Genomic DNA, 25,025 nt, shown 5'->3' on the forward strand with positions numbered 1-25,025 from the left:
TAGTCAATAATAGTTTATAACCTCGATGTCCGGTTAGAAGAAATCCACAGTAAAAGACACCAAATCCTAGCATCCTGCCACGCAAAATACAGAGCCAAAGAGCTTACCGCTAAAAAGTAAATAAATGACGTCACGCTGAAATTCATCTATAATTTTTTTCACATTACCTTAAAGTGTGTGTTAAGTTATATATTATTGTTTTGTTTCTGATTTTGTAATCTAATAGGCGATGACTGTATGCCATGAAATGACTGATTCTTCTAAATTTTGATGTGCTTCATAATCTTTTTGTGAAAGATTGATGGGTAATGGAATTATACGACATGCTTAATGCAATTATTTTTGTTGATTTAGATGTGTTTCTCAAAAACCGATCTGTTTTACATTTTGTGTAAACTTTTGTTTACGAACCGTATACAATGTTTCCAAAATAATTATCTTTGTTGATTCAAGTTTATTCTTTGCTCATTGATTTTTTGACATTTAGGTTTAAAATTGTTGGTAAAGGGCAGTACGGAACTAAAAAGGAAAATATTTGTGTTCTTAACTGCTTGATTTTTACACTTTGTGTAAATTTTTGTGAAATAGGATGGTATCCAACCGAAATGACTGATTTTTCTAGATTTAAATTTGATGTTTTCGAAACTACATCGCTTTTTCATATTTTTGTATAAGCTTTTAAGGGAAAGACAATATTTAAAATTTGTAAAGAACTTATTTCTGTTGATTTGTGCTAACTCTTTGCAGGCCTCCTTTTTGACATTTGAGAGTAAAATACTGAGGATTTTAAACATAATCACTTATAAGTTGTACATATTTTAGATGCGTTATTTCTGACATTGTTATTATCGTGTTGTGACTGTTGGTGTTGTAACTGTCGGTGTTCTTACTGTCGGTTTTGTGAGTATTGGTGTTGTGAGTGTCGATGTTGTGAGTGTCGATGTTGTAACTTTTTATCAACTAGATTTTAAACCTTGCAAGCTGTTCGTTTTTATTTTGTGTAAGATTTGTGTGGAGGATTTAATTTGACATTTGACATTTCGTGTAAGATTTTAAGAACATTTTTTTTTGTATATGCACTACTGACTAAAGCAAAACATCTAAAGCAACCTATTTTTCATTGGCCTTTTGCCTAAGTGGATTTTTCCACAGGCCTTATCGACTAGTAACAATAATTTCTGACAACAACATAAACTTTTTATGCTCGCTCGACAACAAAAGCCGCTCTACAATACAACAGCAGTTTTATTTTTTACATTTTAAATTCGAATTATCATTCGAATTGGATAGTTTCTTTTAAAAAGAAAGCAACCTCGGTTCCAGGACACAAAAATGATAGAATAAATAAATAAGTTTAATCTATCCTGATGATGAGTAAACGTTTAAAATGACTTTTTTCAGGATTACTTTGAAAAAAAAGAAAACCTTCTTCGCTTCGGTTTTCCTTTTTCAGTCGATAAACTCTGTTTCCGTGAGATACGGCGCGCACATGGTGAACCGGGGGTAGAATTAAATTATTCTATCTTAGCGACCAACACGGGGCTTTAAAAACCAAAAAAACAAAACAAATAAGATTTTTTTTAAAATAAAATAAATATTAGCTTTAATAAAATAAAGAAAAGAGTTTTATTTTTTAAAGTAATAAGAAAAGAGAGTTAAATGTTTAAGGAGTAACCCCCTGGTTTGCGTTTTTTTAACTTAGTAAATTTTAGCGTTAGGCAACGCTTTGGGGACACAATGCATATGAAATTAGAAAGTAACCCGTATATTATTGTCCTTGGCCTCATCGTGCGCGCACACAAGGCGTATTCACATATAGATCATTCGTGTATGGCACAACAGTTTTCGGCAGCCTTAATTTAACCTTACTCGGTCCCGAGGGGGTTTATTTCATTAACTCTTTCCTGCTCGGTATGGTTATGATACTTCCTGAGTTTTAATATTTATCAATAGGAGCCCTACATGCTAAATTTTTTGGTCCCGCACATTATTACTCGTAACAACATTATTCGTTAATACATTCGTAACCATAAGGATTATACTTAGAAGTTGAAACTTACAACACAACTTTATTTCATTGAGTAGAATCACTCTGTAATTTTCGGACACGTGAATAATCTGATTTCCTGATTTCTTTGGATTTTAACTAAAAATCTGAGATATTTGGTGTTCATCGGTTTTTTTGGAGAAATTTGAAGCTCCAATAACCTCAGAGAAAAAGTGTTAAGAGAAGATTGCTGCCATTTTGATTTTATCATGACATGCTGTAAATGTACCATGTTATGTCAATTTTGACTATTCTATCAAAAGTTATTGACCCCCGGTCACAATGTGTGAAAATCACTTAGCAAATAGGGTTAAGAAAGTACCCATACCTAGTTTGCCATTATTACAACAGTCCTAAGTCGATACCAGAACAATTTAAGCTCCATGTTTGTTTTGTTTTCTTTTCAAATACTTATACAGATGTATAAAGAGTAAATAAAAAAATAATAGAAATATGGTGCTTAGATTTGACAAATACGTAACGTAAAATTCTCTGTTTTGAATACGAACATGTTGATGAAATTTTTGAACTTATAAAAAAGGATAAAATATCCTTCGCTGTTTTGCACGTTCTATCGTTACTTAAATCTGCATGTTCTGTATTAACTTTAGCACCATCTCATATTACAAACTCTATTGAAAGTATGTTGTTAAAGAACTATCTAATTATAACAAAAGAAAAAAGGCTATTAGAAGAATTGCTTGTTGACTTGCTAGAAAAGTTGTTCGGCTGTTGGTATTAACGCTAATTGCTAGGTTGATTTTTACTTGTTGTTGTCTGCTTACCCAGCATTTACCTAGCTAAGTATATATATAAATCATAAACATGAAAATGAGTTGATGATTTGTTGATTTGTTATCCAAAACCTACCCTGGAGTGTTGTTAGCCTAAAGTATATAGCTAGCTACCCTACTAATGTAATTTTAGAATTAGTCTAGCTAGTTGAAAGCAGAAATGAGTGACACATGTAGCTAGCCCTGTTTACCTGCTTTTAGCTATATAAAATTGTAAGTTTAGGGTAGAGGAAGTTGACAATTGGCTTTCATTATTGAGTCCTTTTTAGCTCTGGATGCTTATCATGGCATTTTCACCCACATGTTTAAACGATATGTTGCTAATTACTTCTGACTTTGGCAGAGATAAGACATGGCACTTTTAAAATGTTAAAGGTACAATATAACACCACATTTTCTTTCTTTTTTGTCGGTTAAAATATGTAGTGTTTATGTATACATGTCTCTAAAAAGTTAAGGCGTGACTAAAAAAAAATGTTTGGCTATTGTCCTTTTGAGAGTCCAAAAGAGGTGAGCTCGGTCGCTGAAGTTTTGATAGTGCGTATTTGATGTTTTGACCAAGCGCTCCTCTATGAGTCTAATTTTTCATTAATTAGAGGTAAGAAAAGAGCTGGAATATCGATTGGACCTAGAGGATTTGATATATCATGTTCTTCCATGAAGGAAATTATTTCATAGTGAAGTGATAGTACTCCATCAAAAACATCCCGCCAAAGCCGCTATATACGTTGATTATCTGTACTCTTCCCAGTATCTATTCTTCCCATTCTGACACCGTGTTTCTGTATCATAAAGTCTGCAATAAGGACATTTTCCCGGCCTTAATCAGATCGAAATCTACTTATTAATTCAAATTTATCAACACCTTTTAAGAAAGATGAAAAAATCAACTCCGCTTTGTTGTTGCTAATACATTCTATAGATACAGGAAATCAGCTAAAGCCATCGATAGCCCCAAAGACAATGAAATACAATTTCACTAATTTATGATTGGTGTGTACGTGGCAAAGGTTGTTTGGGCCGGCCACATTGTAGGCTTTTTTTGTCATTCGACCTTTTTTCCTAACTTGCCCACTAATTTCATCTCCACGATGAATAATGTCTCTAAGCCGAAATCTTGGTACAAGTAAAACCTCTTCCTTTTAATAGCTGGTTAACCATTAATTCTCTATTACATGAAAATTCTGAGACCAGATTTGAATTAATACAATCCAGTTCTTCATCAGTTATCTCTAAGAAACTGCTTTTTCAGAAATGAAACTCTGCCATACGACGTTATGTTGTTCTCTCTGAAACACACAGGATAACAGCTCTTTTACAAACAAACTCGCATCAATAAGATTCTCTAAAACGTTCTTTGAAATGTCATACTTCTGGGAATGTCATTGGAGATTCGCTGCCATAAAATGTCTGCAGTTATCTTTTCTTGCAAAAACTTTTAAGAAAACACTTTCTCTAGATTCAGTTTTTGTAGCACTCTACACAAGTTTTTGTCAGTCATTTTCAACGATCTTTCTGTGACAGGGAACTAACAAAGTATAATAATACCAAAGTATCATATTTTCAAACTATCAAAATGTCTAATTATCATAATAGAGATAGAGAATTGTATGTTCTGGCACAGGCGCACGCTCACACACGGTCAAACCCAACAAATTCACACCATCCAATACGTAGAGGGGCAAGTCCCCTTCATGCTGTGCTTATTCATGCATAATGAGGAAAACTCCCAATCATACCGCAGATGCGCACATCCACATCATCCTGCAAATGAGTAAAAAGTTCTGGCACACTCCAACGTAAATTCCCCGCACACTGCTTACTTGAAAATGACATCCACATATTCAAGAAAGCACCGGACCAGTTCAAGACGCAGGACATGTGCAATTGGGCCGTTGAAGAAATGCCCCACGTGTTCGAGTATGTCCCGGATCAGTTCAAGATTCAAGACATGTGCAAAAAAGCCGTTGAGGAGCTCACATATATGCTTAAATATGTTTCGGAACATCTTATGACACAAGAAATGTGCAACGAGGCTGTTGAAGAGGATTCATGGCTAATCAAAAATGTGTTGGACAGGTTAAAGACGCGAGACATGTGCAACGAAGTTATTGAATAGGATCCCGACATGTTAAGGTATGTACCAAACCAGTTCAAGACGCAGGACATGCGTAACGAAGCTGTTGAAAAGTATCCTCTGTTGCTCAAATATTTAACCAATCGGTTCAAGACGCAAGAAATGCGCAATTGGGCTGTTGAAGAAATACCTCATATGTTCGTTTATGTTCCGGACTGGTTTAAGACGCAAACCATGTGCATCAGAGCCTCTGAAGATGAGCCTGTTGTACTCGATTCCTATCGCCGAAGGAAAGCGGAGAAGTCTAGGATTAAGGATGAGCTAGCTAAAGCAGCCTGGCATCCCAAAAAGTCCTGTGGTCCTAGATAATAGGCGCGACTATCAAAGGATTGGTAAGTATCGGTTTTAATTGGCCAAAACCCAATTAAAACTTCAGCGCGAACAAATTTTATTGTGTAAAACAGGTTATCATCAATAAAATGGTACTCTGTTACTGGTGCTGTGTAGAACTGTGCGACAAAAAATGCGTCAGCTCCCCTATGAGGTACACCCCCCGCAGGCTAGCACAAAACATACAACGGAATCTGGATTTTTTCATGTCAAAGAAGACATGGCTGCTCATATGGGCGAACACAACGGCAAGTACGTGTACGAGGGCTACTTTTGTGGAAATTCGTGCTACTTGGCTTCCGTGGAGCAGTGAAAGGTGTATGAGAGCGCGTACGAAATGTCGCTGTGTTTGTTGAAAAGGCGTTACAAAGGAAAGCCCCCCCCCCCCCCCCCGGACTGCAGAAAAGGAATTCCAGGCATCCTGCCAAGATCATAGATTTCTGCTTTTCAGATGATGCAAAGTTGTGGAGTCAAGAGTAAGTTATTTTATCTTCAGAGTCATAGGATAAATGGAAGAACAATGCGACGACTGCGAACGCATACTCGATGAGTACGACAAGTGTAGCTGCGGGCGAAGACTCATCATAAAGGCTAAGATGCTGTGTTGGTACTGCTACCAGGAATATAAGTGATTATGGGGGTAGGCGCATGTGCCAGAAACGACAGAAGCAATCTTCGGACCTTGTTTGAAATTCAATAAAGGATTCTAAAATTTGAAAAAAAAATTGCCAAGCCCAGAGAATTCTACGGCTTTGCGTATACTTTTACAAACATCAGTGATATTAGCATCAATGATCTGGCGGTATCGGATCCTATCCCTGCCAACGGAGGCAAGGATCCACGATATATCGTGGGCTACCATCGCGAGTCACCATAATGGCCCTCAGGATAAAAATGCCTAAAATCTGGTCCCTGAATGGAGTTGGCCAATAAAATGCCGGCGCCGTGGCAGCGATGGGCCTTGATTTCGACGAGTAGCCCGACTGGATTGAAAAGTATCGTCAAATGTGGACTAAAATCGAAGAGTTAATATCTCAAAACTTGACGACGGAGCCGGTGAAAAGGAAGAGCTATATTAACGCAAAACTAAAATACCACAAGGACACGATAACAACAAAATTTCATGGTATGTGTGTACCCTATGATGAACCCTGTCAAGTTAGTGCTATCCTGGCTATAGCTTCCGTGTATGTGCAGGGGAAAAACTACTACTCACAGGTGCAGGTCGTGCAATATAGGTACAAGGACTTTAAAGTCGAATGTCTGCTAAGTGATGACTAAAAGCCATTTGTTTTACAAGCCCTTCAGTATACATATCATGCGTTTACGCCCTGTAGTATAGTCATATATTTTACAAGTCCTATAGTATAATACTTTTCACCAGCTGGAGCAGGTAGACCCATGAGCTGTGCATGACTATTGACAGTAGCTGCCAGATCCTCGAACCTGTACAGACCCTTCATAATTTCGATTCAAGTAACCCTCTGATCTGGCCCCACCTAACGAATGGTAAAGTCATTGTCGCTGTAAATGTTAACCACCGTATGTCGAATACTAATCCATTTTAGGGCAATTCTGGTATCCTGCCCTAGGTAATCCTGAAACATAGTTGTTTTTTCGATATCAGTGATGTAGAGTTGTTTCATCCTTTCTTCTAAGAAGAAAGAATAAACATTTACTCATACAACTTGAGAGTTAGGTATAAGTCAAACAGGGGAGGATGGTCCCTTGGTATAACGAACTTGGAACAACAAGACCTGTATGTATCGACGGAGTCCTACGACCTACCTTTATGCCCCGTTCAAGTTGGCTGAGATGGGCAAGCATTGGATTACTGGTACATTCAAGTTTATTTCGCAACCCATTACGCAACCACGGCATCAGGCATATCCGCCAAGCATGTGACGGGCTCTGTACCACTCGTAAACCCAATATTTCAGTTTCACGTGTATTACCACATGCGTTGCATATTAGCAAGAATGAAGGTTTCAATGCCATTTGCTCAATACAAAGACCCTTACTTAACCTCTGAATTTACACAAGTATGTCGCAAATATGGTGCGGATCCCAATGTTCTGTACAAATTTAAATCGGTAATGTCTTTACCGACAAAGGTTCATGGTGGGGATTACGCGAAACTTATTATGCCTACAAGCCAAGACCTTACGGCGGAAGAGTTGATCTGCGTCTACGTGGTCTTGTTGCTGGCCTCTCAGGTGGGGGCAAAAGCATCCCTACCCGGTTCTGGCGCAGATAACTATACAACAAGGCAAATCCTATTGCTAAAATTTAAATGTATGCCTCGGCGGGAAGAAAATGTAGGGCAAGTTCCAAAAAGTGCTCCAACATGCCCGAACTCCGGTTAATTTTGCTGCTATGCCCAGTGTGTACATGTTGCCTTGTGATACGAACATGCGCATCGGTTAAATTTAGGGATACAACAACAATATACTGATTGCACGTGCCAACGTAAGCGTTGGGGTGCAAGTTGATGTGAACAATTTGAAGCGTCATGTCAAGCCTACGGATCATACCATCAAACATGCGGTACCCCCTAAACAGGCTATCAAATGAGCCCATAACCATGTTATTAAACTAGCGCCTAGACATACTATCAAACATGCGGTACCTCCTAGTCATACTATCAAACCACCCCCTGAACACAGGGAAGCCCCACAGGGGAAAAACATGAGGATACCAAGGCCGTGCTGATTACAACAGAGGTTGGGCTCATTATAGACTTTCTTTTTTCCAAAATAAGCCACAACGAGCGCGACGGCAGCAGCGATTGCCATGTACAGGTGTTTGGCTGTATATTCGACAAACTTTGCCTGTACTCTGAAAAAGAACGAGAAAACCGTGCCAATAATACCAATAAGGGCTGGACCTGCTTTACCTGCCAAATATCTAAAAAATTTTCCAAGCCTCTCCAGCTGTTTTTCTACAAAGCCCTTGATTCCGAAACTTCCTTCGGCCCTTTCCAGATGACAGGGGAGTTCCCCTGTCATCTGGAAGGTTCTCCTCTGGCGTGAAATCGTATTCATATACTGGGTTCGTCGGCATCCTTTATTTTTAAGAAAAATACCCTAAAATAAAGATATGAGTAACACATTTGGAATTAAACTCGATCCTTACCAGGAGCTTAAAACGCTTTTTGGAATTAAGAGTAAGAAACAGCGTGTCAAAGTAAGTTGTGTGCCCTCTACGATCAACCAAAAAGAGGAATTGCACGTGGATATTCCCAAAATGGGGCAGAACGATGTCATCTTTACAGGTAGCATCAAGCTTTTGTTCGATCTGGAACTTACGGGTACCAACACTAAACGCACCATCGTAAGCAATGTCGGGAAAAGCCTGGTGCAAAACCTACGTATCACCATGAATGGCAACGAGATTCAAAGCATTAGCGACTAAGATGCGCTTGCGGTGTATCGAGACCTGTGGCTGCCTAAATTTGATCGGGAGACCTACTTGATCCTGCAGGATATCAATCCAAACGACGGTACAAACGCGCCCTCCAGGTAAAGGCGAGCGATCATGTGGGTACTGAGCAGGAAAAGTTCATTGCTGCCGCGTACGGTAACACCTTTCGTATTCCACTAGGAAAAATGTTCGAGTAAACGAGAGGCTTGCTGTTTTACCAGCCTGGCCTACACGATAGGTATTTATGACCTAAAGGTACGCGTTCTTTATCGATTTTAGGGCATCCCCTAATGATAGTCTGCACGGTCTGGAAGGCCCTCACAACGTCTTAGTGACGGTATCACGTTACAAATCATAAAAAAGGCTGACGGAACCGAGGATATGTATACTTGCTTATACTTGCTACCCAGCTGAAAATCCTGGTTGGTAGATTCCGCAGCGTTTAATGTTGAATAAATGGCAACCTTTGCAATCATGACAGGGGGATCACTAATCAACGCGGTGACTTTCAGTGGTAGCAATTTCCTGTTTAGTAAACTTTCGGGGCACGGCGAGGCAGAGCGCAAAAGGCACGATGAAGCGGTTGAAGAATTACAAGCAGCCCAGGAACAATGGGTAAAGGATTGACAGACAAATATCGACTGGTTTAACAAGCAACGAGAGCTTAAAAGACGAGCCGGAGAGAACCTGAGATAGCCCGGAGATGACATGTACAAGTACTTCGTCGCGCCAAGCGATAAGATTCCAAAATTGTCCGATTTTTACACACCTTCAAAGCAACAACAAAACGGCGAACTCACCTTTATTGCAAGCTCCTTGACTCTTCTGAGGTTTTTTGCCTACAAGTATTTGTAAAACACACATCGCTACCGAATAGGAGGTGGAAACTAAGTAAAATTTACTACACCTCGGAACACCTCTGGACCAGACGGAAAGGCGTTAAAATCCTCGAGAACCAGGGGGGTTATCCAAAAGAAAGTCACTCACTGGCTTTCCAGGCAACTGCTCTGGCTCCTGCATATTCAGGGTCCGAGACGTATCAATTATCTCTACTTTACCAATACGAGACCCAACGAGATGCATCAGTTTGATCTCTTGTACATGCCTCATGACAAGCTATATGGAAATACGTACAAATACATCCTCATGCATTGACGCAGCTTTGAGGTACAAGGTAGCCAGGTCCCTACGTACAAAAAAAAGCTAGCGAAATTGCGAACATGATCAAGGACATTTATAACATGTATAAAGCAAGACTTCTTTGCTATCCGAAAACCTTTCAGTGTGACAATGGCTCCGAATTGAAGTCGGCAGTGACGAAACTGTTGGAGGACAAGGGTGTGGATATTAGGCGGGCCACCACCAAATACCACCATACGTTTATGGCGTTTGTAGAGTCGTACAACAAGGTACTCTCTGAGAGACTCTTTGGGCCCCAAGATGCGCAAGAGTTGGTTTCCGAGGGGACCAGTAGTACTTGGGTGAAACACTTGTACTTCATAGTGAAAAATTTAAACAACACCAAGACTGCCATGATTGGGATGAACCCTAGTAGGGCGATCAAGCTCGAGGAGGTACCGCTCACAAAGGCGTAACACAATCCCGAAGAAAAGCCATTAACCGAGGATGGGTTGTATCTGTTACAACCAGGAGAAGAACATGGTGATGCGACAAGACGTGCAATTGATGCTTTTTGGAGCAAAAAACGTATAGACTGGATCGTATCGTAGCGGGTAGTCATGTGATGTGCTACTTGAAAGACGGGCTCAATCAAAGTTTTGTTTTCGAATAATTCATGCAGGTCCCAGAGGATGTCGAAGTACCTCCAAAGCATTTCAAGGAGTAGTAAATGTTTTTTACAATTTCATCTACAATTGTGGACATAAATAATGAGACAAATCAAAAATTCATATAAAATTAGAGTTCGTCCCTCCCCCCTCCCCCAATCTCAATGTTGCGAAGTCAAAACATCTGTCAAATGCAAGTTTAGGCTGTCCACAGCATTAAGAAAGGGGGAGGGGTTTTTTGAAGAAATTTTTTATCCAAAGATGTGTCGATATATTATGTCCACGATTGTAGATCATCCTCAACACCTCATCTTTATCCTCTTCATCCTCGTCATCTTCATTCGGATTTCGCAGATAATCCCAGGGAAGTAGGATATAGAACGGATACCCATATACTATACCTTTGATAACATTAGGTTCACTATCAAGGTCAATGTCAACCAATAGTCTATCATCTATAGGAAATTTGAGGATTTTGCTTATTCTTGTTAAATCAGCTAAATTTGATAGCCTTAATTCCTTATTTTTGATGATCTCCTAACAGATAACGCCGTATTTGCTCACGCCCGCATCAACAATATGCAGCCCTAGACGTTTTATATGATTCTCTAAGTCCTCATCTCATACCTTGCGAATCTTCCCCATGCTTTTTCATCCGATGCTAACCTGTTTAAAAGCTCCTCACCATCAGGTTGATCAAATCCTGCGTAGTAGAGTCCATTTCGAAACCTAAAATTTTCCAAGCATTGCTGGCAATAAACAGTCACCGACGCTGCCTCAATGCAACAGCGTAGTACAGATACATGGATATTGTAGATTTTTTAAAATTGTTCTTGTTGTACATATGCTTCCGTATTCTTTATATCAAAGGTTTCTAGTAGGAGGTCAAACGGGTCTAAAATTAAAACCTCTTTTTTCCCAAGTGTAAGGTGTTGGAGACCATTAAAATTGTGTTTGGCATGCAGGTGGACAGATCTGTCCACCTCTTTGAGACATGCGTCGCCTATTCCGTAAGCTCTAAGAGATGTTGATGTGTGTAGTTTTCAGCAAGCATAAAATGTCTAACACGCTCCGGGTTGAATTTGATACAGCCATGTTCTCGAAGCCAGTTTTACTGTATAATGGCATTTGGTGTCGTTTTTGCTAGTACCACAATCTCACCGTTGGGGTAGTCAACAAGTTTGTTCCGAATGTTTTGTACCATGTACCCTTGTTGACCACATATGGCGAGGTACGGAAAGGTATTGTTGTTGTTCTTCTTGATCACAACCATACCATTATCTTTTCCAGGATCTTCAAGGTAAGGCACGGCGCGTTGCTGTAATATTCCTTCTTGATCCTGGAACACCTATCGTCTTCAAAGAGTGCCAGGACCATATCCCTTTCTTCGAGGGCTTGACGCTGCTTCCTGACCTCATCTTGAAATTTTTCAACACCTTTTTTCGCGAGCCATTTGATTATCTCTACAGCCCTGGGTTTCCTGGAGCACTGCACAATCTCTAGGGCGCCATCTAACGTTACGATGACTTCATGTTGGTTTTTTGCCTTAACAAGGGGGCCCATGGGATGGGCCACCTTAAACCCTACTATTTCGGACCTGGTAGATAGGAAATTGAAAGTATTACCATATTTTTTATTTTTCAATTCCCCAAAATCTCCCCAGATTAGCAGGTTTAAAAAGAGGCTGGTGTTGTTCATCGAACATGGTCTCAACTGCTCCAGCTGGTACTGCGTTAAACAGGGAAAGTTGCGATGACATTTCTAATATGGGGGAAGCTCGGCCAGAGGTTTCCACCCCTAAGTGGTAATTTTACTACTCACAGAGGTAGTAAAATTAACTCCTGCCTACGCCTTATCGATGTCAAACAACCTTTCGAATAGCTCCCGCGTATCATCGCCAGGTAATGTGAAAGTGTTGCGGTAAAAATTCTCAATGCTTAGAGTGTCGTCTCTAAATCGGCACCAGGCATGGACGGCATTCAGATCGTCGCATTTCGGTTTCCTAACAGTCATATCCGGGTACATCGCTTTTAACGTGTTTGTTATTGTGCTGAGTTGCATACGCTGGCATCGGACCATGCAGTGCTTATGACTGCCTTTTTTTCCACGCTCGTGAGGATCGTTCTTATCAACCACGCATAGCACCTTGTCATATTAATGTCGGTGCAGGACATGTAACCGCCGTATTTCCAAGTTATCTTGACTAAGAACACTAAGTTGTTCATCCCTGGCATCAAGATCATCCTCTAGGATGGTCATGGCAACGTCTCTTTCCTCGATTGCCGCAGCAAGTTTTCGCATTTCTCTGGATAGCACCTCTTCTACAACTCACTCCGAAAATTGCTGTGCCTTAAGCTGGCCACACCAGGAAGGTGTATAGAGCAGCGTCAGTCACTAAAACTGTGTTTGGAAGACCAGTAATAGCGTCACCTAGTCCCATTTTATACTTGTGAGGAACATATCTCCGAATGGCTTGTAATCCAATAAAGTCACCATAAATGTATCCCATAGCTAGTTAACTATAAATAGCTAATATTGCTGTTTTAAAAAAGCACAAAAGAAAAAAGAATGGGCAGTTATGGGATGAAGTTGTCTTTATAATTGCCACACCAACACCTAGTCAGGACATCTATAGTTGCTTTTTATGCAGAAACCTCTAACCAACAAGAAAATACATAAATCAACACTACATTATTACAAAACAAACTTGAATTGAACCTATTCTAACCTAGAGGCAAACGCAAAAAAGAGAACCGCCTTCCTTTTGTGTTGGCAAAGTGTGTTTCGTAGTTCCGGAACTCTCTTCAAACAGCCTCATATCCATAGCTAAAACCTCATTGTGCTAGTATTGGGACGCTGCCAGTTCTCGTTTCAAATTCAATATTATATACATTTTCCCTAGAAATGGAAATTCTAATATCTCCGTACATATGGATATAATGTCCATGTTGCATTATCGCTATTATATTCATTTTTTGAGTGAGTATGTTGGAATTGTTTTGGTGTTTAACTTCATAAAACGTAAATAAAATTAATCAATGATATACCGAGTATATCAAGTTACAATGGTTTATTTTTTCTCGAAAAATATCATCATATTTTTTTCGTTCAAAGTAAAAATAAAATAAATTTTATAATTCTAATAAATTTAATAATTCTAAATTTTATTTCTCAAATAGTGTCCAAGTCTTATAGAAATTACGTAGACAATAAGACAGGCGCGGATCCTGGGTTAATCAGATAAGTCGTGTGAAGTTGAGGAAAAATGCAAGCTAATGATGTCGACGTTCTGGGGATTACGATACGTGTGTTGCAAACGATGCGCGTTAAAAAATCAGTTCAGATTCTATATTTTTTGTGCAGCCCTTTCAATATCGCCTATTGCGATGTTGACATCAAAGTTGTGACGTTGCAGCATATAGACTAAGGGGTTGCAAATTATACCTTACATATTTTGACTAAATTGTTATAATTAATCAGTCACTCAGTCAGTCAAAAATCAAATAGCTATGGCCCGCAATCCTGCCGTTTCACTTTACAGGCATGTGACGTCAAAATCCTGACGTAATTTTTACGCTATATGTGTAGACAAGCAATATGCGGTCTGTAGTAAAAATTTAGGTTCCGAACTGCGCGCTTACTTATAACCTTTTAGGCTATAGTTTTAACTCCAATCCGTCAAGATCAGTCAAATACTCACGCATTTTGGCTTGCATCCGTTCGTAATAACATGTGTTGATTTAAAGTGTGCTAATGTTAAATCTCTTCGTTAAATGCAAAAAGAACATTTAGAAAGTGTTCATTCAAGGAGATTTTTGTTTTCTGGAGATATTTATCCCTTGGTTAGTAAATTTTAGGTGGAGATAAATAGCTATATACACTCCATAAGGCGAGGTGTGAAGATAAAAGGAGTTATTGCTTTAACCCTATTCGATCCGGGGGATTCCCCCTGACGGTTTTTTTTTAATAACTCCTTATTGCTGTATTATACAGCCATGAAACTTACTGAGTTCCAGTATTTACCTATAAGACACCTGCATGCCAAATCTTTAGGTCCTATACCTTTCAGAGGCTTTGATATTGGCCATTACTCGAAACTATCCCTAAAAATCTCTATGAAATCCTTATAATGGGGAAAATTTAATAACTTTTGTTAGAATTATTCTTAGAACTTGAAACTTGTAACACAACTTTGTTTTATTGAGAAGAATCATTATGCATAATTTGGACTCGTGATTAATCCGATTTCCCGATTTTGTAGGATTTTACCCGAAAATTGGAAAAAACCTGATTTTCGGGCAACTTTTGGCACTTTTTTATGCGATCCACGTAAAATCCGGAAAAAATGTTAAGTAACCTTTATATAGCTTTCAGAAACTTCAAACAGAATGCATAAATGCGCTCTGGAACAAAAGTAATTAAATTTTAAGCACATAGTGGCATTTTTAACAAATTTTAAGCTTCTGATGATGTCGTACTATAAGTGTGCCACATTGATTCAATTTGAACAAACTTATGTTTTTGAGGGAGGTGGGGATTCCTGTTCTTTTTCTCTTTACGTAAACTTTAAAACTACACTAGGCGCATCATGGTTTAGGATCGTTTAAATGGAATTGTGCTCATCTACATCCATAAGGAAATCATGCCTTAGATGCTGTTAGGTCGGTATACAATGAGCAACCTAAGGCTTACCTTTTCATAACCCTATTTTTCCATGTAATTGGTTATTGTTTTTGTTATATTTGTGTTTTTATATGCTGTCCATGGTTGATGTAATCATTTGATTCACCTAGTCATGCTGATGAAGCCTGATATTGGCAGAAACAGTAAGAGTTTATAAATATTGAAATATATTCACAATTGTCTCACATTATTGTACTTAAGCCCTGTTAATCTGTGTTGTTGTTTTTGATTGATGCACAGTTTGAGTTCTACATTTTAAGGAAAATTAAAAAACATTTCAGGCTCAAATTATCGAAATTTTAGGAAACTCCAGACTCGACCAAATGCTAAAGTTTCTTATAAAAAAAATGTAGGAGGAAGAGTTCTTTCTTATAAAAAATGTCCTTAGAAGATTTTCTAATAGGTTAGCGTTTCTTTTCGTCAATTTTGATATTAACTAGATAAATCAAAAGACAACTTTCGCCCATTTTGTACCTGCAAAGCTCAAATTAGCGAAAGCTTCTGGGGGGCTTACAGCTTGGGGGGGGGGGTGGTGGGTGTTACAGCGCCCCCAAAGTTACCCCAGTTGGTAAACTTAAGACTTCGTCAAAATAATGCTGCTGCGTAGCAATATTTTGACTAAGTCTTAAAAAACTCTGGATCCGCCCCTGTAAGGCTCCTATTTTCGGTTGAACAAGGTAAATAAGAAAATAATACAAAATAACCAACCGCCATTTAAAACAAAGTGGGATCGTAAATAATTTATGTAGAGATCTACAAAGAAGAACTGATACAATAATGATCCTAGTATTAAAAATAAAAATGACAAGAAGTTGCAACGAAACAAATGTGTTTGACTTATAAGAGACGTGAGAAAAAATTGCTTCTTAAATCTTAATGTAAAAAGTTATCCGACAATAAACATTTTGAAAGCTGTCAAACCAAATTTCAAGCCAGAAAACCGAATGGACAAAATCAATGTCATAGTGAAAGAAAAAATGTTAGCACAATATCTGTAACTGTAACTATGCTGATGAAAACTCCCTTTTTATTTTTCCTGGTAATATATTTGAAGTTAAAACGACTTCAGAATGTACGTAATTAAACACATTTGAATGATTTTCCAATAACAGGACTACACAACTAAATGCGTCGAAATGCAAAGTCGTTATTTTTTAGAATACCACTTAATCTTGATGATGATCAATTTTGTAACAATGCTGATATATTAATGTTGATGCAAATGTTGAATTTCAAAAGAGCAACTCTGTAACTCTGTTTTCACAACAAACTCAATTACGCGGATCATGTTAATAAAATCTGTAAGAGAGTCAATAACAAAGTCATTACTTGTCCCCCCCCTCTCCCCTCCCCTCCATCCCGTCGCCATAGCAATAAACAGAAAAATATTCTACGGAAGCCCATTAGCGCCATTTAATTTGTTTCGGAAATTTGACCCTAAATGGAGCAAAGAAATATTAAAAATTTAATATGCCCCACTTATAAAGAAATAACACAAGCATAAATTGCTACCCCACTTATGAAGTCATAACACAAGCAGAAGAACAAATTTCATTCGCTGCTCCACTTATGAAGTCATAACACAAGCAGAAGAACAAATTTAATTAGCTGCCCCACTTATGAAGTCATAACACAAATAGCGAAACAAATTTAATTTGCTGCTCCACTTATGAAGTCATAACACAAATAGCAAAACAAATTTAATTTGCTGCCCCACTAATGAAGTCATAACACAAGCAGAAGAACAAATTTAATTAGCTGCCCCACTTATGAAGTCATAACACAAATAGCAAAACAAATTTAATTTGCTGCCCCACTAATGAAGTCATAACAAAAGCAGAAGAACAAATTTAATTCGCTGCTCCCCTTGAAGTCCCAACAAAAGCAGCACATTTATATGCCACATGCCTGTGTTCAATGTGCGCATGCGCTGACATAATTATTTAAAGACGATAGCTTCAAAAATTAGAGAGACTAGGTATTTTTAAGTATGGACTATAAATCCACAATGTTATTCTAATTTATGTTTAGTTTGCGACAGTTGAAACGCATTTTAAAGGAACAAAACTTGCTTCGAAGGAAATCAAATTATTGAGGTAAGTCTATTTTGTTTTTAGCTTTCTTGTATGCGCATAACTTGTGTAGACTAATGCTATCGACCTACGTAGTGTTTAGAATGAAATAGAAATTAGTGGAGGACTTTTGGGATGCCGAAATATGCATCACAAATTAAAAGTTCAGTATAACATCCAAGTCAGCAGGTGAGTAGGTTTTATGATGTCAACATTGTTGAAGTATCATAATATGATTTTATAATTTTAAATCTTTCTTCCAAGAAAAATAGTACAAGAAGTCCAAAGTGTCATAGATCCAGAAGGAGTACAGCTCAGAAAAGCACATATTTTAAAAAGAAGGAAATACATATGCGAAATATGCTTTAAGTGACATATTTTACAAGTTGAAAACCTTCAGCTTCTGTTTTTATGGATGCATTGACGGGTAGGTAGTGCTACGCTTATAACATAACATAGGTTTTATAACTAAATCATTTTTGCGAATTCCTCTTTCAGCTACTCGAGGGAGATTATTTGGTTAGATTCCACTGTTACTAATAACTGTCCGAAAGTGGTGGCAATTCATCATGTAAACCCTGTGAAGAATTTAAAATATCACTGCTATTCAAATATTTTTCAGAAGAAATGACACTGACGCCTTTGCTTGCGAAAACAATGTCAAATTTCGAAAATCAACATCTAACCAGGTGAACTGCAAGTTTTCTAAAATTTGGGAAAAGAGAATAGCTTTCTCTTGTTGCATTCATTAATCACAGAGCAATTTTAACTTTTTGTATCTTAAGAGCATAGAGGCTTTGTGGTCGTACTTAAGAAAGACCAAAGTTGACTGTGGATCGATTACTTCAAAGTAATTACTTTATGTGGTTATAAAATAACATTAGTTTTCAAACTTTTATGCAAATAAAATTTTTGTACAGGACATCCGTTTGGCAAATGAGTAAAATACTTAAATATAAATAATTCAGCACTCACAAAGAAACAAAACTGGTATTTATGACAGACTGATTAATCTTTTGTGGAGTGTGATTTACACATTTTTTATTTGAATATTTTCAATATCAAAACATTCTTAATCTTTGATCAAAACTGTTTTCTTATTGATAGCTGTTACATTTAAAAGTCGGTCTGGTCTTCAAAATCAACACTGGCTTCGAAAACTTTTAATCAGCAGCCGTGTCGCAACGCAGTCCACCTTTAATAACTTTTTTCTATACATTAACAGGCGCACCTGTCCAATTTTATCAATATGTGAACAAATAATATGCAACTTTTAGTTTAATCAAAAAACAACCGTTCTAATCACGTATTTATTTTCCCGAACACCTGCATAATGCACAGTTACACGTAATACCTTTGTATGTACCGCTATAAAGGTACAAACAAGCGAACATAGCTAACTCAACTTTTCTGGATGAAGGCAAATAATAAACATGCAGTGTCTAGGATTTTTGTTTTTGCTTTTTGTCAGCATTAAAGTGAACGCAGCACTTAACAGTAAGTAAACTTTGTCTATTGCACTTATTTGAAACGAAAAAGCGGAGTGTGATCATATATTCTCAATCGTGAAAAAAATATATAAATAAAACGTCGGATTGCACCCTTTTTTGGCGTGACATCAAACCAAAAACTTTTAACTACCCTAAATCTAACAAAAAAGAAAAACCCCACTAAGTTTCAATCTATAAAACGGCATGCCTCGGAGATTACCAGAAAAAGAGTTGAGAAATTACAAAATACATTTAAAGGAATTTGATAATTTTTATTTTTTTAGAACATGTTACATGTGTGCGGGATTATCGAAAAATTGGATGCTTCAACAGCGTTGAACATTTGTTGACCGAAGAACTTGTCAACGATCGCGATCTAAAGTCAAAATATTCCATGGACTTAATGATCAATTGGAGAAATTTTTCAGCTTCGACTCACAGGTTAGAAAGGCTTTAATAAACGAGAAAGAAAAATGAGAAGAGTACTCAAATAAAAATTTTATGCACAAAGTGTCTGTAATTTTAGTTTTCGGTCTTTAAACATCAGAAATTCTTCTGTTAAATTTATGAGCACATATTATGGAAGGCATTAGCGCTAATGTTGCGAATTTGTTACTGCAAACTGTTTTTCCTTCATGTATTGAGTATGACTAACTTTTACAATGCGATGGCAAAATTGTAATTCCTATGCACTGCAATGTTTTTCATAACAATTTTCAAAGCTACCTTGCATTTAGTTTGGCCTGTCGATGTTCTGAAAAAGCTCGGGCAAAAGGTTTAAAATTCTTCGGCATTCGCTTTTACGGAGTGTGCTACGGAGGAAATGACATTTCTGCCTTGGAGAGGCAGTTAGTCCAAAATAAGAATAAAAAAATTAACAACTGTGTCAATGGTAAATACAGAGTGTGTCTAGCCGCTGATAGCAACATGGAATGCGCTGGAAAAGCAAATGGTGAATACATTTACGAAATTACAGAAGGCGATGCAAAAGGTCAGTGGATTAAATACATCCAAAAAGTTGTAAAATTTATTGCCAACAGTGCCATATGAATGCTATTTTTTAATGTCTTAAGAGTACATCCACAACAGGCAAAATTAATAACTTTCACCGACATTATGTAAAACTGCAAAATTTATTTATAGTTGTTAACGGAGGTTTCAGTGCATGGAGCAATTTCAGTGAATGCACAGTTACATGTGGATCAGGACTACAAACAAGAGAAAGAACTTGCACCAATCCAGAACCAAAAGGAGAAACAGCCGAAGATTGTTCTTCATTAGGACCATACACAGAAACTAGAACATGCAATGTAAAAGAGTGTGAAAGAGGTATATAACTGAATATATGCATAGAGAAAAAGACGAATGTAATGTAATGTAATGCTTATATATACTTTAGACATACCATGTAAGTTTGTTACTGGAGATGGTTCAGGTGGTACCGAAGTTAACATTGGTTACAAAGATACCATTCAAGATTGCATCATCGCCTGTGCAGACAGGAAAAAGAAAAACCCGAAAATAAACGGTGTAACGATTCCAAGCAAAATAAGTGGAAAAGTTAACTGCTACTGCGAGATAGGAATGACTGGTAGCAACGGAGGTTCTTCATGGCAAACATGCTTTATGCTTCTACCAGGTGAAAAGAAATTTCAACTCTTAACCGCAATTAACATTCAAATAAACATCTTAACTTTTGTTAAGTCCTAATTATTTTTACTTCTAAGTTGACGGAAAATTATCTGACTGGTCTGATTGGTCTAAATGTTCAAAGTCATGTGACGGTGGAAGTCAACAACGGACACGAGCATGTTCACCCCCCAAACGTGGTGGAAAACCATGTGACGGTCTTCTTGTACAATCCAGATCTTGTCACACTGAGAATTGTCCAGGTGAGTTTGGTTTACATACTTAATAATGTTTTTTGTAAAAGACGTAATGCTTTTTTGATATTTCGCAAGAGTAAGACCCAAGATCTCATATGTGGGGAAAATAAATGAGCTTAAAACCATGGTGAAAGAGCTGTGGTTATAAAATAACAAGGTGTTTAAGAAAACAAGGAACGTCGAGACATGACTGGAGCATTTCTTGTTAGGATATTTTAATTCTTTTGGATTTTTGGGAAATAAAAAAAGTCTTATTTTCTTGCATGATTTCGTCTGGTAAAAAAGGTACTTCGTAAAAAGCAGTGCGTCTAAACGTTGAGAAAGATTGCCTCTCAAGTGTTCGATTAATTGTCTGTAAAGGCTCGTTTTCAAAGATTTTTACTAAGGGCATGCACGCTAAAAGAAAATCTTGTAAGGTTTTACGCTATAACGGAAAATGCAGTCAAATAGAAAAGAGACATTACCTCGTGTTTAACTGATTTAGCTTGTTAGAGTTTTAAATAGCCAACGTAAACCATAAAGCAGGTTCCTTTATGACGTATTTCATTGGAATGTTAGCGCAATCTATGCATATTATTCAGTGATGTTTCGTTAGGTTTCTTTATTTATTCTGATAATCAGTATTACATATGTCTTTTGTAGTTGTTGATGGGAAATAAGGAAAAAAATTTATTGATTCATATTTCTTTGAAATCATACACTGCTAATGAAAAACAATTCTGTGCTTATAGCTAATAATAAAATCTTTTGTTGTCCAAGATTGCAATTGTTGTCTTAAAATTAGACTGGCACCTTAAAAAGATTACATACGTGCTGAATACATCTTGACATCTTTAGAATTTCCTTGCAACTTTGTTATTGGTGATGGAGCAGGTGGTACGGAAGTTAATATTGGATACAAGGAAACAATTTCAGATTGCATAAATGCTTGTGCAGCGAAAAGATTTGAGAATCCAAAAATAAACGGCGTGACTATTCCCAGTAAAATTACTGGTAAAGTGAATTGTTATTGTGAAATAGGAATGACGAAAAGTAATGGTGGCTCTTCATGGAGAACTTGCAAAATGCTATTACCAGGTAGGTAGGGTGACAAACAACCGCCTTTAGTTTTCTCTTTTAATTAACTGTTTAATTTTTAAACTTTCCAGGATTAAATGTTTACTTTTTTCTTTTTTCTTTTTTCTAGTTGATGGAAAATTATCTGACTGGTCTGATTGGTCTAAATGTTCAAAGTCATGTGACGGTGGAAGTCAACAACGCACACGAACATGTTCAGCACCTAAGCGTGGCGGAAAACCATGTGATGGTCCTCTTGTACAATCCAGATCTTGTCACACTGAAGCTTGTCCAGGTAATACGAGGGAAGGTCATTTTTTCATACTTGGATTTACAGGTTCATAGAAATTTCATAATCCAAGAACAATAAGATACTATTCGTACGTAACTTACCACGATTATTTAATTTTTGTTACATTTTACCCATGCGCCATTAAGAGGAAAGTATGAAGCGTTATAACCGTGATAGTATCGTTGTACCTCACTTAATTAAAACAGAAAGAAATTTTGTATCACACTAATGTATCCACATACAGTTTGTTATGAGTTAAAGTTATGAGCTAATTGTAATTTGTGAAACAGATACAAATATTATAAATTCATATTTGTTTAAATTTTGTGCTATTTCTGAGCAATTTCAAAATGAAACTGTATAATATCTATTATATAAAATCTTCTTTAGACGTAAAATGCAGTTTCGTCAAAGGAGATGGTACCGGTGGTACTGAAATTAACATTGGGTACAAAAAGACAGTGGCAGAATGTATTAATGCCTGTGTTGCAAAGAGGGTCGAGTATCCAGACATAAATGGCGTAACTATTCCACCAGCAGGGAGAGTGAATTGTTACTGTGAGAGAAGAATGACAGGATCGAATGGCTCTGGTTCCTGGAAAACTTGTAAAATTTAAGAAGTTTAAGAAAAAGAGATCTAAGCTCATCTTACATTTTTTGTTTCATAATGTGGTCCTTTTCAACTGGTCCCATTTTTCGAATTAAGTTTAAGACGTGGATGAGCTAGATTCCTGAGTTGTTCAGGTGAAGTAATATAATGTTGATACAAAATACCGCCATCTTTGATTACTTCTTGAAACTAAGTCATGTAAACATTAAAGACACAAAATTATTTATACTTTGTGAAGAAACTCTTTGGTTATGGTACATGGCAACACTGCTTAAATAACTAAAATAACGTCGTTAACGTGGTTAAGGTGAAAGAAATAGCAGACGCACAGAAGTTAAGACAATCGCTTGTGTCCAATAGTGATTGATTTTGTCCATGTCCTAAGTAACCTCTTTCTCATTGTTAGTGCTTATCCACGTAGCAATCTGATGTCATCCCGTTCTTTTCTTACAAACAACCATACTATCCGAAAAATGGATACAAGTATGAACTAAGGTGAACTACTTTTATTGCAGATAGTGATATGCTAGTAGTTGGTCTATGCGTCTTGCTCTAAGGAAAAAAAACATTTACAATGTATTTAGCTTAAGACCTTTTGGTGCAAAAAAAATTATGATCTGCATGGAATATGTGTTTTATTAAAATCAAAATATCTCCCTCAGAAAAACTCCTGCAAAGTAAATGGGTTACTTCTTATAAAATGTCATACTTCCTGGCTGTAAGGAGATAATGATTTTCTAAAATTATTTTGAAGACTCGTTTTGATACTTCGGCAGAATTAAATTGCTTTTGGTGCCAGCTTTGAACTTTGACTCCAATTGATAAGGATGTTGTGCTATTTCTAAGCTACTAGGGCATCCTCAACAATAGAACATTAATTTTATCTGTACCGCACTTTGGGTGTAACGATTGGTACAATTATACTTTACACCGCAAATATGTTCAATTAGCAGCTCAAATAGAGTCGTAGCCTGGCCTAAATGTTACCCGACATTTTCTCTATGCTAAATTATCTCTCAAAGAATTGATAAAATTTAACCTAACTTCAACATGATTTCTTGCAACAAAAAAATAACAATAAACTTTTTGCAACTTTAGCTAACTGAAAACACAAGTTACAATTTCTTGTTACCGTCATAGCAAAAACAATAAGCTAAAATCTTTATTTTGCGAAATAAGTAATCATGGAAGTTCCAAAATTATGTAGGTGAATATTCATCATAACACATTCACCTTTTCATTTTCTGACTTCCCTTGAGAATGGTTCACCCCGATCGAACCTACTTTGCCTCCCCTATATACTATATACTATATACTATATACTATATACTATATACTATATACTATATACTATATACTATATACTATATACTATATACTATATACTATATACTATATACTATATACTATATACTATATACTATATACTATATACTATATACTATATACTATATACTATATACTATATACTATATACTATATACTATATACTATATACTATATACTATATACTATATACTATATACTATATACTATATACTATATACTATATACTATATACTATATACTATATACTATATACTATATACTATATACTATATACTATATACTATATACTATATACTATATACTATATACTATATACTATATACTATATACTATATACTATATACTATATACTATATACTATATACTATATACTATATACTATATACTATATACTATATACTATATACTATATACTATATACTATATACTATATACTATATACTATATACTATATACTATATACTATATACTATATACTATATACTATATACTATATACTATATACTATATACTATATACTATATACTATATACTATATACTATATACTATATACTATATACTATATACTATATACTATATACTATATACTATATACTATATACTATATACTATATACTATATACTATATACTATATACTATATACTACATACTATATACTATATACTATATACTATCAAGTTTTATTACATACTAATTTTTATTTTTGCAGAATTTCTGGAGGGTGGGTACTTTTCCCCATTTATTAAAGGACTTTAAAAGGCTCTTTTAAAATGGGTTTTTGGGGTTCTGTGTATGTAAATTATTAAACTAACTATATTCGACATAAGTGTCTTTGAATTCGATAATCAATAGCCTATTTTGTAGCCTTTTAACTGTGCGTCGACTGGTTTTAAGATTTCATTTAAAGGGATTGTTTTTTGTATACTTCATATGACAACAGTATGCTATACAAATAGGTTCGCATGTTGCTAACATAGACCATGGATGCAAACGCCATTTAAAAGAAAGGAATTTAATTTTGAAGCGTTGCACGCTATTTCTAAAGCAAATAAAAATCTTTTGTTAAAAGGAATATTTCATTTAAACT

General features: G+C 36.4%; 1 protein-coding gene across 1 annotated transcript; it reads left to right on the top strand.

Moving 5' to 3' along the window:
* The first annotated feature begins 18,609 nt into the window (after positions 1-18,609).
* LOC130655212 (adhesion G protein-coupled receptor B1-like) lies at positions 18,610-22,648 on the top strand. Its single transcript, XM_057457947.1, has 9 exons — positions 18,610-18,770; positions 19,048-19,204; positions 19,501-19,754; positions 19,907-20,092; positions 20,163-20,402; positions 20,491-20,655; positions 21,487-21,726; positions 21,836-22,000; positions 22,388-22,648. The coding sequence occupies exons 1-9, from the start codon at positions 18,707-18,709 to the stop codon at positions 22,612-22,614; spliced, it is 1,698 nt and encodes a 565-aa protein (XP_057313930.1). The 5' UTR covers positions 18,610-18,706; the 3' UTR covers positions 22,615-22,648.
* Positions 22,649-25,025: the final 2,377 nt, after the last annotated feature.

This window comes from Hydractinia symbiolongicarpus, chromosome 8 (genome assembly GCF_029227915.1).
Source record: "Hydractinia symbiolongicarpus strain clone_291-10 chromosome 8, HSymV2.1, whole genome shotgun sequence".
Lineage (NCBI taxonomy): Eukaryota > Metazoa > Cnidaria > Hydrozoa > Anthoathecata > Hydractiniidae > Hydractinia > Hydractinia symbiolongicarpus.